This window comes from Coregonus lavaretus (assembly GCF_964263955.1).
Source record: "Coregonus lavaretus genome assembly, contig: HAP1_SCAFFOLD_4845, whole genome shotgun sequence".
Classification (NCBI taxonomy): Eukaryota; Metazoa; Chordata; class Actinopteri; order Salmoniformes; family Salmonidae; genus Coregonus; species Coregonus lavaretus.
The window spans coordinates 28,134-45,956 of NW_028160421.1; the positions used below are offsets into that span (position 1 = coordinate 28,134).

Genomic DNA, 17,823 nt, shown 5'->3' on the forward strand with positions numbered 1-17,823 from the left:
AGTGGTGGACTTACCATTAGGCAGAAGAGGCAACTGCCTCAGGCCTCATATCATCAAGGTCCTCGTGAGCTGGGCATAGTAATACAAATAATAATACTCTAATCATTTTTATTATTTTATTTCTCCACTCGAGGCCCCCCCCCCCATGCTCCACTAGAGCCCCCCCCCATGCTCCACTCGAGGCCCCCCCCCATACTCCACTAGAGGCCCCCCCATGCTCCACTAGAGGCCCCCCCCATGCTCCACTAGAGGCCCCCCCCATGCTCCACTAGAGGCCCCCCCCCTCCATGCTCCACTAGAGCCCCCCCCCATGCTCCACTAGAGGCCCCCCCATGCTCCACTAGAGCGCCCCCCCCCCCCATGCTCCACTAGAGCCCCCCCCCCCTCCATGCTTCACTAGAGGCCCCCCCATGCTCCACTAGAGGCCCCCCCCATGCTCCACTATAGCCCCCCCCCCCCATGCTCCACTCGAGGCCCCCCCCCATGCGCCATTCGAGGCCCCGCCCCATGCTCCATTCGAGGCCCCCCCCCCCATGCTCCACTCGAGGCCCCCTATGCTCCACTCGAAGCAGCAATGAGGTGCTTTTAGAGCGGGCAGAGAAAATAAAAATGAAGACGATTTAATTTGAACAGAAAAATAACTTCAGTTAACGCATTTCTTTAGTAAAAAGACAGGTGCTGCTGATAATACTACCATCTTCGTGGATGCAGAGGACATGTACGTGCTGATGCTGTCTGGCCAAAAAGAGTATAGACACATAGGCTACAAATAGTAAGACAGACGGGCATGGTTTCACGCTCTTGGATGCTTTCTCTGGTGACATAAATTCACAAGTGGGGGCTCAGACTGGCCGCTGCCTGGGGCCTCCAAATCACTAAGTCCACCACTGGAACAGGGGAGCATGGCAGAGAGAAGGGGAGAGGGGAGAGGGGAGAGAGAGAGGGGGGGGGGGGGAGGGAGAGTGGGGGGGGGGGGGGAGAAGGGGAGAGGGGGGAGAGAAGGAAGAGAAAGTGGTATAAGCGTCGGGAGGGATGCAGTTTTTTTGTTTGCATCCATACGAGCTGTGACAATTCTAAAGCGGTGTCAAAGACGGAAGTTGGAATAAAATTTTTAAAAGGACTAGAAAATTACCTTTAACAACAAGTAACAAAGTGTAACATTCATTATACAGTGGGGAAAAAAGTATTTAGTCAGCCACCAATTGTGCAGGTTCTCCCACTTAAAAAGATGAGAGGCCTGTAATTTTCATCATAGGTACACGTCAATTATGACAGACAAATTGAGATTTTTTTCTCTCCAGAAAATCACATTGGAGGATTTTTTATGAATTTATTTGCAAATTATGGTGGAAAATAAGTATTTGGTCACCTACAAACAAGCAAGATTTCTGGCTCTCACAGACCTGTAACTTCTTCTTTAAGAGGCTCCTCTGTCCTCCACTCGTTACCTGTATTAATGGCACCTGTTTGAACTTGTTATCAGTATAAAAGACACCTGTCCACAACCTCAAACAGTCACACTCCAAACTCCACTATGGCCAAGACCAAAGAGCTGTCAAAGGACACCAGAAACAAAATTGTAGACCTGCACCAGGCTGGGAAGACTGAATCTGCAATAGGTAAGCAGCTTGGTTTGAAGAAATCAACTGTGGGAGCAATTATTAGGAAATGGAAGACATACAAGACCACTGATAATCTTCCTCGATCTGGGGCTCCACGCAAGATCTCACCCCGTGGTGTCAAAATGATCACAAGAACGGTGAGCAAAAATCCCAGAACCACACGGGGGACCTAGTGAATGACCTGCAGAGAGCTGGGACCAAAGTAACAAAGCCTACCATCAGTAACACACTACGCCGCCAGGGACTCAAATCCTGCAGTGCCAGACGTGTCCCCCTGCTTAAGCCAGTACATGTCCAGGCCCGTCTGAAGTTTGCTAGAGTGCATTTGGATGATCCAGAAGAGGATTGGGAGAATGTCAGATGAAACCAAAATATAACTTTTTGTTAAAAACTCAACTCGTCGTGTTTGAAGGACAAAGAATGCTGAGTTGCATCCAAAGAACACCATACCTACTGTGAAGCATGGGGGTGGAAACATCATGCTTTGGGGCTGTTTTTCTGCAAAGGGACCAGGACGACTGATCCATATAAAGGAAAGAATGAATGGGGCCATGTATCGTGAGATTTTGAGTGAAAACCTCCTTCCATCAGCAAGGGCATTGAAGATGAAACGTGGCTGGGTCTTTCAGCATGACAATGATCCCAAACACACCGCCCGGGCAACGAAGGAGTGGCTTCGTAAGAAGCATTTCAAGGTCTTGGAGTGGCCTAGCCAGTCTCCAGATCTCAACCCCATAGAAAATCTTTGGAGGGAGTTGAAAGTCCGTGTTGCCCAGCAACAGCCCCAAAACATCACTGCTCTAGAGGAGATCTGCATGGAGGAATGGGCCAAAATACCAGCAACAGTGTGTGAAAACCTTGTGAAGACTTACAGAAAACATTTGACCTGTGTCATTGCCAACAAAGGGTATATAACAAAGTATTGAGAAACTTTTGTTATTGACCAAATACTTATTTTCCACCATAATTTGCAAATAAATTCATTAAAAATCCTATAATGTGATTTTCTGGAATTTTTTTTCTCATTTTGTCTGTCATAGTTGACGTGTACCTATGATGAAAATTACAGGCCTCTCTCATCTTTTTAAGTGGGAGAACTTGCACAATTGGTGGCTGACTAAATACTTTTTTTCCCCACTGTATATTTTTTATACCAGTCATTGACCATGAGGAGGAGAACTGCTAAGGAAAGCCTTCTACACGGCCTGGTTTAGTTATGTTGAACCTTTTTCTAAATATAGATTTGTCTCAGATTTGATAAGGCTTGTCATTTCAGAGGTCAGTAGAAACACAATCCACCCTCCCTTGAAAAGGCTTCTCATTTCAGAGGTCAGTAGAAACAGAAGCCATCCTTGAAAAGGCTTCTCATTTCAGAGGTCAGTAGAAGCCGAAGACATCCGCCCTTGAAAAGGCTTCTCATTTCAGAGGTCAGTAGAAACAGAATTCACTAAAAACAAGGCTGACTTTAAAAAAAGGAATGTGATTGGACAAAGAGGACATACAGAGAATGGTGATTATTTTGCATGAGGTGTCACAATCAAGGCAGTAAGAAGACAGAAGACCACCAGGTAATGAAAGAACTATGACTAAACGTGTAAACATCATTTACTCAGACACTAGCGCTGTGTTACTTCACACTACTTGCATTTACAAATAATGTGAAATTATATAAATCAAATTCTCAATCCTAAAATAGTGGAAAATTAAGAGATTGGACGCATCATAAAACTACAAATATCATATTTAATATAGTCCTTCATGTAGTGACAACAATGTGAAATACTGCATCATGAATATTGAAATGGTATAAGCATACAGAATAATGTACACTATTTACAGTAAATTGGGAATAAAACTAATGGACAACAACACTATAGACACTTGGCAAAGGAAGTCAAATTGGAATATCTTATTGTGTATTTAGATTGATGAGAAAAAAAAGGGAGGATATCTTGAATACGGCATATTAATGAAAAAGCAGTAGACTTGGTAGTGCAAACATGAATTCAGAATATTAAAATGTAGTGCCACTAATAATTATTATATTTGGCTCTATTCACATCATACAGTGGTTGTGCATGGTGAATAAAACTAAGAATCCATTTGTACTATCTAGAAGATAGTGTGCATACTGCCACCTACTGGTCAGATTGTGTAGCAACACTCTGGATTATCTGTGGCTGTCTAGAAGCAAAACTCTGTTTTTGTTACTTTCACAGTTTTTACAAAAAGAAAAGTTGATAAAATATCATTTCAAAAATAAATTAATACATACAGAGACTGTAACACACTTATATTTAAAATCCAGTTGATTAAGACTAAAAAAAAGAATGTTTAATGCCTAATGCATTACCATCAACAATGCCTGATGAGAGATCCATTTCTCTTCTCCCTCAGTGGTTTAGTAAACTATTCAAAAACAAGTACAAAAAGGTATCCCATAGTTAATAGCTAAAGCAATTAGCAAGGTTGTTATAATCCAAGAAGCATCTTTCAATATAAAACGGATATGTACATCACAGTGATAGCAGAGCAGTAAATCGTTTGTAGGATAAAACATAAGTAAATGGTTATTCATACATGATCATGTATTTTTGACACACCACCCAAACAAATGGGTTCTGTCCATACTCCCATGTTATTCCAGTCTTCTGTCTGTCTGTCTGAGTCTACATGTGCACACATATCTTCCTCTCCTCAGATAACATTCTTCTCTCCTGGCAGTTTCTCCTCATTCTCCGTCTTCTTGGTGAAGACGGAGGACAGTTCCTGGAGGAGCAGCTCCTGAGAGGGGGTACAGGGCCTGTGCTGCTGCCTCCTCCTCGGCACTGGCTGGGGAGACTCCTGGAGGTCCCCTCCTCCACCCAGCACCAGGGTATCCAGAGAACCAGCAGGGGGCAGCAGACCCTCTCCTCCCAGCACCAGAGATTGCACCGGGTTGGGGCCGATCATGTGGTCCAGGGAGCCTGTTTTCCGGGGGCCCAGGCTGAGGCTCAGGGGCCGGTCAGGGACCTCTTGGGTCTCTGAGGTGTTGTTGGAGAGGAAGCTGGTCTCCAAGGACTTGAGGACTTGCAAACCGAAGTCTCCTACTTCCTCGTACAGGGGTTCTGGGGGTTCTGGGGGTTCTGGCTCTGGACGCTCCTCGAACGAGTCCTGCTGCACCTTCATGGGCTGGGTGGAGGAGAGGGGGGAGAGGAGAAGAGAAGAGAGAACAGAGGGAGTTAGAAACTCTCTGAATTTGAACCCAACCCAGAGTTCTTTGTATGTTTGATTATACACTATGTAAAGCTCTGGAAGGTTCGAGGCAAAAGCAGAATTAGAACCATTATAATAATAAAAGGGGTTACAATGTAACTATTTGTTAGGAATGATCAGATTTTAAGTAGGTATTAAGGAGATGATCTGCCATTACAGTGACAAAGAAACGTGTGGTTAATTTAATGGGACAAACATGGAAGGGAGTTACCCTTCTTCGACAATGACGTTAAAAACAACAGACTTCCTCTTATTAAGGTCTGGCCATTGTTCTGGCACCTCAGCAACAACCTCAAGGCAATTACTCAATACACCGAGGGACAAAAGAAAATTTCAAGGAAAAAAAATCCCTTGTAAATGCATTTTGGGCTGGGTTACTTCCAGTAGGTAGAACAGTAGCTTGGTCTCCCGAGTGGCGCAGTGGTCTAAGGTGCTGCATCGCAGTGCTAGCTGTGCCACTAGAGATCCTGGTTCGAATCCAGGCTCTGTCGTAGCCGGCCGCGACCGGGAGACCCATGGGGCGGCGCACAATTGGCCCAGGGTAGGGGAGGGAATGGCCCGGCAGGGATGTAGCTCAGTTGGTAGAGCATGGCGTTTGCAACGCCAGGGTTGTGGGTTCGATTCCCACGGGGGGCCAGTATGAAAAATTTTATAAGAGCGTCTGCTAAATGACTAAAATGTAGCCTAATAACCACGGCAGACTGTTCTGTAAAACACAAGCAGGTACTTCACTAAGCCTCACCAGGCCTCCCCCTCAAGGCTAAGGGCCATAGAACCAGAACAATACTGGAGAACGACATCTCCTTCCCAGTCCATCCTGTTGTCTACACATCAACATCCTGATGCTGTAATACCAGGAAGTCAGGGCTTCCATCAGGAAGTGGATGCGTGGTTGGGTCAGATATAGTCCCTGTATAAACCAAGGGAATGTCTTTACACAGACAGAGAGAGGCTTTGGAGAACTGTTAGTTATGCGAGTTAGGAGAGCGTTAAACAAGTCCAATAGCAACCTTCAAAAGAAACATTGTGTTCTGTTTTCATCCTTAGCTTCTTGTTAGATGAGAATATTTTTTTGTTGTTGTAATTTAGCAGACACTCTTGTCCAGAGCTACTTACAGTAGTGAGTGAATACATTTCCTTACTGGTCCCCCGTGGGAATCAAACCCACAACCCTGGTATTGCAAGCGCCATGCTCTACCAACTGAGCCCCCGGGTTGAAAGTAAGGATGAAGATTCACCAAGGTGTGCATACTTACAAAGAACATGGAGAGAGTCCTTCTGGCGTGAAGCTTTCGCTGAAGAGAAAAACAAAAGACATTTAAGTGATAATGCCCGAGAAGCCGGTGTTTGGAGGATAGACTGGCACGGGTGTTGTTGGGCCCGATACGAAGTCGAGTGCTGCAAACCGTGCCAATATATCCTCCAAAACACCAGCTTCGAGGGCCTTATCACTTTTATACAACAGGTTACCAACATATTCAAATAATGATTTACATATTTTCATTTAAAACGTTATTTTGATTAATTTATTCATACTCTTTAATCCTTCCACAAGATACAGTTGAAGTCTGAAGTTTACATACACCTTAGCCAAATACATTTAAACTCAGTTTAATCCTAGTAAAAATTCCCTGTCTTAGGTCAGTTAGGATCACCACTTTATTTTAAGAATGTGAAAATGTCAGAATAATAGTAGAGAGAATTATTTATTTCAGCTTTTATTTATTTTATCACATTCCCAGTGGGTCAGAAGTTTACATACACTCAATTAGTATTTGGTAGCATTGCCTTTAAATTGTTTAACTTGGGTCAAACCTGTCGGGTGGAATTTTGGCCCATTCCCCCCGACAGAGCTGGTGTAACTGAGTCAGGTTTGTAGGCCTCCTTGCCCGCACACACTTTTTCAGTTCTCCCACAAATATTCTATAGGATTGAGGTCAGGGCTTTGTGATGGCCACTCCAATACCTTGACTTTGTTGTCCTTAAGCCATTTTGCCACAACTTTGGAAGTATGCTTGGGGTTGTCCATTTGGAAGACCCATTTGCGACCAAGCTTTAACTTCCTGACTGATGTCTTGAGATGTTGCTTCAATATATCCACATCATTTTCCTTCCTCATGATGCCATCTATTTTGTGAAGTGCACCAGTCCCTCCTGCAGCAAAGCACCCCCCCACTGCATGATGCTGCCACCCCCGTGCTTCACGGTTGGGATGGTGTTCTTTGGCTTGCAAGCCACACCCTTTTTCGTCCAAACATAACAATGGTCATTATGGCCAAACAGTTCTATTTTGGTTTCATCAGACCAGAGGACATTTCTCCAAAAAGTATGATCTTTGTCCACATGTGCAGTTGCAAACCGTAGTCTGGCTTTTTTATGGCAGTTTTGGAGCAGTGGCTTCTTCCTTGCTGAGCGGCCTTTCAGGTTATGTAGATATAGGACTTGTTTTACTGTGGATATAGATACTTTTGTACCTGTTTCCTCCAGCATCTTCACAAGGTCCTTTGCATTTGTTCTGGGATTGATTTGCACTTTTTTAGCACCAAAGTACGTTCATCTCTAGGAGACAGAATGCGTCTCCTTCCTAAGTGGTATGACGGCTGCGTGGTCCCATGGTGTTTATACTTGTGTACTATTGTTTGTACAGATGAACGTGGTACCTTCAGGCGTTTGGAAATTGCTCCCAAGGATTAACCAGACTTGTGGAGGGTCTACAACATTTTTTCGGAGGTCTTGGCTGATTTCTTTTGATTTTCCCATGATGTCAACCAAAGAGGCACTGAGTTTGACGGTCGGCCTTGAAATACATCCACAGGTACACCTCCAATTGACTCAAATGATGTCAATTAGCCTATCAGAAGCTTCTAAAGCCATGACATCCTTTTCTGGAATTTTCCAAGCTGTTTAAAGGCACAGTCAACTTAGTGTATGTAAACTTCTGACCCACTGGAATTGTGATACAGTGAATTATAAGTGAAATAATCTGTCTGTAAACAATTGTTGGAAAAATTACTTGTGTCATGCACAAAATAGATGTCCTAACCGACATGCCAAAACTATAGTTTGTTAATAAGAAATGTGTGGAGTGGTTGAAAAACGAGTTTTAATGACTCCAACCTATGTTTAGGTAAACTTCCCACTTCAACTGTATAGTCGCGACACAAATCTAGGGTTGCTACCCAAGCCGGCTGGTTGTTTGTTCTATCGGTTCGGTTGCAGGAACACGACCCAGTCCTTCAGCCTTTTTGTTCTGTATCTATGGACGCGATCCAGTCGTTCAGTCTTTTTGTTCTGTATCTATAGACACAACCCAGTCGTTCAGTCTTTTTGTTCTGTATCTATGGACGTGACCCAGTCGTTCAGTCTTTTTGTTCTGTATCTATGGACACGACCCAGTCGTTCAGTCTTTTTGTTCTGTATCTATAGACGCGACCCAGTCGTTCAGTCTTTTTGTTCTGTATCTATGGACGCGACCCAGTCTTTCAGTTCTGTATCTATAGACACAACCCAGTCGTTCAGTCTTTTTGTTCTGTATCTATAGACATGACCCAGTCGTTCAGTCTTTTTGTTCTGTATCTATAGACGCGACCCAGTCGTTCAGTCTTTTTGTTCTGTATCTATGGACACAACCCAGTCGTTCAGTCTTTTTGTTCTGTATCTATGGACGCGACCCAGTCGTTCAGTCTTTTTGTTCTGTATCTATGGACACAACCCAGTCGTTCAGTCTTTTTGTTCTGTATCTATGGACGCGACCCAGTCGTTCAGTCTTTTTGTTCTGTATCTATAGACGCGACCCAGTCATTCAGTCTTTTTGTTCTGTATCTATGGATGCGACCCAGTCATTCAGTCTTTTTGTTCTGTATCTATGGACACAACCCAGTCATTCAGTCTTTTTGTTCTGTATCTATGGATGCGACCCAGTCGTTCAGTCTTTTTGTTCTGTATCTATGGACACGACCCAGTCGTTCAGTCTTTTTGTTCTGTATCTATGGACGCGACCCAGTCGTTCAGTCTTTTTGTTCTGTATCTATGGACGCGACCCAGTCGTTCAGTCTTTTTGTTCTGTATCTATAGACGCGACCCAGTCTTTTTGTTCTGTATCTATGGACGCGACCCAGTCGTTCAGTCTTTTTGTTCTGTATCTATGGACGCGACCCAGTCGTTCAGTCTTTTTGTTCTGTATCTATAGACGCGACCCAGTCGTTCAGTCTTTTTGTTCTGTATCTATAGACGCGACCCAGTCGTTCAGTCTTTTTGTTCTGTATCTATGGACGCGACCCAGTCGTTCAGTCTTTTTGTTCTGTATCTATGGACGCGACCCAGTCGTTCAGTCTTTTTGTTCTGTATCTATAGACGCGACCCAGTCTTTTTGTTCTGTATCTATGGACACGACCCAGTCGTTCAGTCTTTTTGTTCTGTATCTATGGATGCGACCCAGTCATTCAGTCTTTTTGTTCTGTATCTATGGACGCGACCCAGTCGTTCAGTCTTTTTGTTCTGTATCTATGGACACGACCCAGTCGTTCAGTCTTTTTGTTCTGTATCTATAGACGCGACCCAGTCGTTCAGTCTTTTTGTTCTGTATCTATGGACGCGACCCAGTCGTTCAGTCTTTTTGTTCTGTATCTATGGACGCGACCCAGTCGTTCAGTCTTTTTGTTCTGTATCTATAGACGCGACCCAGTCGTTCAGTCTTTTTGTTCTGTATCTATGGACGCGACCCAGTCGTTCAGTCTTTTGTTCTGTATCTATAGACGCGACCCAGTCGTTCAGTCTTTTTGTTCTGTATCTATGGACGCGACCCAGTCATTCAGTCTTTTTGTTCTGTATCTATGGACACGACCCAGTCGTTCAGTCTTTTTGTTCTGTATCTATGGACACGACCCAGTCGTTCAGTCTTTTTGTTCTGTATCTATGGACGCGACCCAGTCGTTCAGTCTTTTTGTTCTGTATCTATGGACGCGACCCAGTCGTTCAGTCTTTTTGTTCTGTATCTATACAGTCGTTCAGTCTTTTTGTTCTGTATCTATGGACGCGATCCAGTCATTCAGTCTTTTTGTTCTGTATCTATAGACGCGACCTAGTCGTTCAGTCTTTTTGTTCTGTATCTATGGACGCAACCCAGTCGTTCAGTCTTTTTGTTCTGTATCTATGGACGCGACCCAGTCTTTCAGCCAACAACACAGCTAACACAATCACTTTAAACTGAAGCTGGAAAGATGCAAACTAGCTGCATTTCGTTTCGTTTTACCAGTTTTCTATTTACATTTCTCTGTATATGTCCATAAAAATTATGCTGATTCATGATTTCGACTGTCTGAGAAAAGCTGCCTGCCTGCCTGCCTGTCTGTCTCTTCCCGACACATTCATTACTATGGGACAGCTGGAGATCGAATTTGAATATTGAAACAATGTTGCAAATGTCAGAGACAGACAGCCAGTTTTATACAAATCTCCGCTGTTGAAAACCAATTGCTAGTGTAAAAGAAATGGGAGATAATGTCTAGATGCTTTTTACAGTGGAGATCAAGTTTATAAATTGCCTGGCTGGGCTGATGAGACATTGGATTGCACGGTGAGATGAAGCAGAGTAATTAGGCATTTCAACATCATTGTTTTAGCCGGTGGTAATTTGTGGAATAGACACCAGCTGGAATGTGGTTTTAACCAATCAGCATCCAGGATTAGACCACTCGTTGTATAAATGGAGACAGTTTTCCTGACCCAGATTAAGCCTATTGCTGGACAAAAAATGATGCTTTGACTTGCTTTTTCAGTCCAGAACTAGTCTTAATCTGGGTCAGGGAAACTGGCCCATAGTGAATACTCTACAGTAAAGGGATAGTGAAGGACATGGAATACTATACATACTAGATACCAAAGGGTTACAGAAATGGGAGACAGAAAGGAGTGATCTCGATACAAAAACAAGCTTTGTGTGAAGTAAACAACTTGGGCTCAAAACATGCAAAACGTCAACAACAACCCAAACGTGCAGTACTGATGTGACTAAAGGCTCCCCATACTAGGTTCAGTTAGCTAAAGGCTCCCCATACTAGGTTCGGTTAGCTAAAGGCTCCCCATACTAGGTTCGGTTAGCTAAAGGCTCCCCATACTAGGTTCGGTTAGCTAAAGGCTCCCCATACCAGGTTCAGTTAGCTAAAGGCTCCCCATACTAGGTCCAGTTAGCTAAAGGCTCCCCATACTAGGTTCGGTTAGCTAAAGGCTCCCCATACTAGGTTCGGTTAGCTAAAGGCTCCCCATACTAGGTTCAGTTAGCTAAAGGCACCCCATACTAGGTTCAGTTAGCTAAAGGCTCCCCATACTAGGTTCGGTTAGCTAAAGGCTCCCCATACTAGGTTCAGTTAGCTAAAGGCTCCCCATACTAGGTTCGGTTAGCTAAAGGCTCCCCATACCAGGTTCAGTTAGCTAAAGGCTCCCCATACTAGGTTCAGTTAGCTAAAGGCTCCCCATACCAGGTTCAGTTAGCTAAAGGCTCCCCATACCAGGTTCAGTTAGCTAAAGGCTCCCCATACTAGGTTCGGTTAGCTAAAGGCTCCCCATTCTAGGTTCAGTTAGCTAAAGGCTCCCCATACTAGGTTCAGTTGGCTAAAGGCTCCCCATACTAGGTTCAGTTAGCTAAAGGCTCCCCATACTAGGTTCAGTTAGCTAAAGGCTCCCCATACTAGGTTCAGTTGGCTAAAGGCTCCCCATACTAGGTTCAGTTAGATAAAGGCTCCCCATACTAGGTTCAGTTAGCTAAAGGCTCCCCATACTAGGTTCAGTTAGCTAAAGGCTCCCCATACTAGGTTCAGTGTGCTCCTAGCAGAACTCGGCTAGGTGAAATGAACGTCTGTGCCTCGCATACTCCCTTAAAAGACCTTTGCTTGAAAAACAAGAAAAAAAAAGTGGGAACATTACTGTTTGTCTCTCTTGAGATGCCGTAGCAACAACATAAGCAGTATACCAAATTAATTCAAGAAATCTGTAATTCATTTTTGCCAAGGAGGTCTTAGTCGCACAATTTTCCATCTAACTAAGATGTTTGGTGCAGTATTTCTCAAGTGAAAGAATTTGCATGAAAACTAGTCGTCTCTAGTCGAATGACAACAAACACTTCATTGAATAATCCCGTCCATAGTTTTCACTCCTACTAGGAGTAGTACTGTTGACCAATAACCGACGAAAGGGGTGTAGACTTCGGCTACCGAACTTCGACTTGCCTCTAGAAAAAAATGTGTGTGAGCGAACAGCCGAAAACCCCTGCCTAACAGCAAAACGATCAAAAATGCCACAACATGTTGTCATAATACATGCGCAAATTGTTTCTACTGGGAAGCACACAACAGGCTTAAAAGTATAGGGTGGGTAGAGGGTGTGGGTGGTTGTCTCCTGCAGAACCATACCAGAGTCTGATTGGCTGACAGCATGGTAGAGTTGGAACATACCAGAGTCTGATTGGCTAAGAGCATGGTTGAGTTGAAGTCGAAATTGGTTGAGTTTAAACATACCAGAGTCTGATTGGCTGACAGCATGGTAGAGTTGGAACGTACTAGGGTCTGATTGGCTGACAACATGGGAGAGTTGGAACATACCAGAGTCTGATTGGCTGACAGCATGGTAGAGTTGGAACGTACCAGAGTCTGATTGGCTGACAGCATGGTAGAGTTGCTCTCATGTCCGTCCCCTCTGATTGGTACTAGGGGCATGGTCCCAAACTTCTGTTTGGAGATATCTGAGGAGGAGTGACGTCTCAACACCGGAGGTCGGGTGTCATCATTCTGTTAGAGGGAATCAAGCGAATCAAAATTAAATCGAATGGATGAAATGAAACAGACATAAGTAAAAATCTAAAGCGTAGGTGTTACACCCAAAAAAGACTGGGGAAAGCAAACTCTAAATCATGTAAAAGTGTTGCAAAACAACTCACACACTGAGGAGGGGAACTAGGCTCCACAACATACCTGTGCTTTGAGGAAATTGGTGACCCAGTCCCACAGGTCAGACTCACAAAAGCAACAAAGGTACCTGGGAGACACAAAAACACAAAGCAGTGATTAGCTCTTAAAGGGGAGGAGGGAGGTCTCATTTAAAAGGGGAGGGGAGAGGCAGATCTAAAACAAGACATTCCAACCTCCCCCCCAAAACAATGTAGTCCACTTACATAACATCATAACATCCTATGTCATGCCAAAACCATTCAATATACAGTAAACAATGAGGATTTCAATGAGGAATTTCAAATACTTGAGAAAACATGATGTATGTCCTATAAGAATATGTTTCAGTCTTATCCAATAGAAGTTGTGATTCGAGATTTCCCAGACATCCTTTGCAATGACCCAAATAATTTGCAGCAAAATCGTGGTATTTCCTTTCATTGCCAGACAAGATTTTGAAGTGAACACGTACAGCTGATGTTTCTCCATCATCAGAGTAAAGCCCCATCTAGTGGGCGGTTTCAGCTTCTTTCGAATTCCCATGTAGATCTTCATAGACTTCAGAGCCCATTCCTTTTCAGGCTTGATGCTCTGAAATGTACAGTAAGAACATATTTATAGGAAAGACAAACTGGACAATCACAGCTCCACCTGCGATAACTACACTGGCCCATATGAGCGCAGAGTTCCATCTTCAAGATGTGACCGTGACGCGAGAGCAGAAATACCTTTTTGTCCTTCAGCAGCAGCAGCCTGTGGTCTTTGATCTGAAAGGTGTGTTCCTGAAAGCCTTTTCCGTGGAGGAGTTTGGGGGGCTCTTCACGACACTTAAGAACTCCCATCTTCATTATCTCACTCTGGTAGGCTGTGAATTAAAAAACATCATAATTGCAATCATACTGTGTATAACAATGACAGTCTCCAAATAAATGGTCACGCATGAACGTAAGAGCAACAACTAAATTGGGCTGATTAAAATCGATGATCAAAAATCGAAGAGGGTCATTTGATTGTGATTGTTTGGGATTGATAGACCAAGCTAATGATTGTGATTGTTTGGGATTGATAGACCAAGCTAATGATTGTGATTGTTTGGGATTGATAGACCAAGCTAATGAGCTATTTCTCCGGGCTGCGCAGTATTCACCAGTCAGGATGTTAATGCCCTCTCCTTTGGGAACTCTCTTCACCACCAGGTAAGCGGAACTAGGATCAGCCATTTTACACCACTGTAGTGCCTGCTCCAGCACTTTCTCTTTGGGGTGTAGGGGGCGCTCTGTGGAACAAAGACAACATTTGAACATAAAAAAAAAAAAAAAAAAAAACCTGAAGTGAAACTATACAGTATGATGTCCTGGAATTTCCTTCCGTAAAAAATATAAGGGGAATACAACTAGACTGTGAGAAAGTCTTCACGTTTCAAAGATAAACTATCCCAGCCAGAGCCCGGATCTTGAACATCTCTGGAGACACCTGAAAATAGCTGTGCAGCGACGCTCCCCATCCAACCTGACAGAGCTTGAGAGGATCTGCAGAGAAGAAATGGGAGAAACTCCCCAAATACAGGTGTGCCAAGCTTGTAGCGTCATACCCAAGAAGACTCAAGGCTGTAATCGCTGCCAAAGGTGCTTCAACAAAGTACTGAGTAAAGGGTCTGAATACTTATGTAAATATGATAATGCAGTTTTAAATTTTTTATAAATTATAAACAGATTCTAAAAACCTGTTTTTGCTTTGTCATTATGGGGTATTGTGTGTAGACTGATGAGGGGGAAAAACAATGTAATCAATTTTTGAATAAGGCTGTAACGTAACAAAATGTTGAAAAAGTCAAGGGGTCTGAATACTTTCCGAATGCACTGTAAATGCTATTTTGAGCTGTTTTTAGATGTTCTATAGTATTCCCAGTCAGAGATAGTAACACCATGCTCCTCACCCAGTCAGAGATAGTAACACCATGCTCTTCACCCAGTCAGAGATAGTAACACCATGCTCCTCACCCAGTCAGAGATAGTAACATCATGCTCCTCACCCAGTCAGAGATAGTAACATCATGCTCCTCACCCAGTCAGAGATAGTAACACCATGCTCTTCACCCAGTCAGAGATAGTAACATCATGCTCCTCACCCAGTCAGAGATAGTAACACCATGCTCCTCACCCAGTCAGAGATAGTAACACCATGCTCCTCACCCAGTCAGAGATAGTAACACCATGCTCCTCACCCAGTCAGAGATAGTAACATCATGCTCTTCACCCAGTCAGAGATAGTAACATCATGCTCTTCACCCAGTCAGAGATAGTAACATCATGCTCTTCACCCAGTCAGAGATAGTAACATCATGCTCCTCACCCAGTCAGAGATAGTAACATCATGCTCTTCACCCAGTCAGAGATAGTAACATCATGCTCTTCACCCAGTCAGAGATAGTAACATCATGCTCTTCACCCAGTCAGAGATAGTAACATCATGCTCTTCACCCAGTCAGAGATAGTAACATCATGCTCTTCACCCAGTCAGAGATAGTAACATCATGCTCCTCACCCAGTCAGAGATAGTAACACCATGCTCCTCACCCAGTCAGAGATAGTAACATCATGCTCTTCACCCAGTCAGAGATAGTAACATCATGCTCTTCACCCAGTCAGAGATAGTAACATCATGCTCTTCACCCAGTCAGAGATAGTAACATCATGCTCCTCACCCAGTCAGAGATAGTAACATCATGCTCTTCACCCAGTCAGAGATAGTAACATCATGCTCTTCACCCAGTCAGAGATAGTAACATCATGCTCTTCACCCAGTCAGAGATAGTAACATCATGCTCTTCACCCAGTCAGAGATAGTAACATCATGCTCTTCACCCAGTCAGAGATAGTAACATCATGCTCCTCACCCAGTCAGAGATAGTAACATCATGCTCTTCACCCAGTCAGAGATAGTAACATCATGCTCTTCACCCAGTCAGAGATAGTAACACCATGCTCCTCACCCAGTCAGAGATAGTAACACCATGCTCTTCACCCAGTCAGAGATAGTAACATCATGCTCCTCACCCAGTCAGAGATAGTAACATCATGCTCTTCACCCAGTCAGAGATAGTAACATCATGCTCTTCACCCAGTCAGAGATAGTAACACCATGCTCCTCACCCAGTCAGAGATAGTAACACCATGCTCCTCACCCAGTCAGAGATAGTAACATCATGCTCCTCACCCAGTCAGAGATAGTAACATCATGCTCTTCACCCAGTCAGAGATAGTAATATGATGCTTCTCACCCAGTTGTCCTTCCTCTATGGCCTCGAACGTCAGCCACACGTCCTTCTCCCCTGCTGGGACGTTCCTCATGTACAGGACCTGGTTAGTCAACTCCTCAGCACCCATGGTTGGAGACACCTACAGAGAACCAGACCATAAAGAGACACCTACAGAGAACCAGACCATAAAGAGATAGCTACAGAGAACCAGACCATAGAGAGATAGCTACAGAGAACCAGACCATAAAGAGATAGCTACAGAGTTCCAGACCATAAAGAGATAGCTACAGAGAACCAGACCATAAAGAGATAGCTACAGAGAACCAGACCATAAAGAGATAGCTACAGAGTTCCAGACCATAAAGAGATAGCTACAGAGTTCCAGACCATAAAGAGATAGCTACAGAGTTCCAGACCATAAAGAGATAGCTACAGAGAACCAGACCAGAGCATGTTTGCTTCCTAGCTCATCTACAGAAATGCTCATGTCCAGCATGTATAGTCTAGGTGATGGTAGATGGTTATCATCGGAAATCCCAGACCTAGGGCAACATTGGTACATTGTGGGAGGCCACCTGTCTGTCTAGGTCAGGGGTCTCCAACCTTTTCTTGCATGAGAGCTACTTTAAAAAAAAAAGATGTTGTGAGCTACTAGTTGTTTTTTTCTAGCTTTCAAATAGGCCCATTCTTCTCCGCTACACTGCAACTCTTCTTTGGTGTACAAGTGATGTGTTTTCTGTCAATATAACTGGTAAAATAATGGTTATTAAACAACTAAAGGGGTTTTTCCTGAAGTCTGTTCTGTTTAATTTTTTTCCTGTTTTTTTTCTCCACAATATTACAATTATTCAGAGAAACAATGGAAATGGATGTTCTGAGACAACGTCAATGATTAAATCACATCAGAAGACCATTTTTTTTAGGTCTGGAATAAAAAGCGAACAAAAAATGATTTGAGTGTAATTTAATTGCACATCTAGCAAGAGAGGAACGTGTCAGTCTAGCGATGTATCTGCTCTTTAGGCCTGCTGCTGCAGAGTTAGCTAAACAATCTCCACCCAAATGATACAAATAATCCTGATATCGTTCTGTCAGGTAAACCTACTTTGCATTTAATTGAGAAGTTTTTTTGGGGGGAAAGTCTTTCTGTCTACCCACAAGACGGTTATCATTAGCCTACTAGCATCGCTAACTGGCGACACACGGAGCGATAGACAAACGGGCGCACCACACAGACAGACAAGGGCAATATTGAAATTAAAATCAGCAGATATTGTGTTACATTTGGCTTTTTAAACCAATCGTGGCTAACTAGCGTTGGGATAATGTCAATGTGGCTTTGATTGGATAGAACCAGGAGCTTTATGTTAATGACGGTTTGCGATGGAACACATTTATAAAAATTGAATGTACTTCCAGAATTGATGGGCGTGCTACTCATAGGTGGGCTGCTAGCTACTGGAAGCTACTGGATCTACCTGTTGGAGACCCCTGGTCTAGAGAGACTAGTGGAGGGTGGAGAGGCGCCACCATGTGGTTAAATAATAACTTTCATGAAATTAAAATCAGAAGATATTCCGGCGCCACTTACCTTCAGAGTTATGCAGCAGTCTGGCATCTTCTTCTCCAGGTACACTTCAATGATCAGGTCACCTGCTTGAGACAGCTGCACATACAGGATACTTATTACAGACAATCGTTTGTCCAACCAATGTGATCTAACCCTTCATAAATCTTTATAAACGGT

At 43.6% G+C, this 17,823-nt stretch overlaps 1 protein-coding gene across 1 annotated transcript; it reads right to left on the minus strand.

Annotated features, from left to right (window-relative positions):
• Positions 1-3,345: 3,345 nt before the first annotated feature.
• On the minus strand, positions 3,346-17,742 carry LOC311121853 (arf-GAP with Rho-GAP domain, ANK repeat and PH domain-containing protein 3-like; the record flags this gene model as incomplete). Its single annotated transcript, XM_084196292.1, has 8 exons — positions 3,346-4,793; positions 6,134-6,172; positions 12,515-12,658; positions 12,842-12,905; positions 13,290-13,408; positions 13,546-13,682; positions 16,098-16,215; positions 17,668-17,742. Coding segments are annotated over 8 exons (1,170 nt in total), but the record flags the coding sequence as incomplete, so codon positions are not given.
• Between the last annotated feature and the right edge of the window lie 81 nt (positions 17,743-17,823).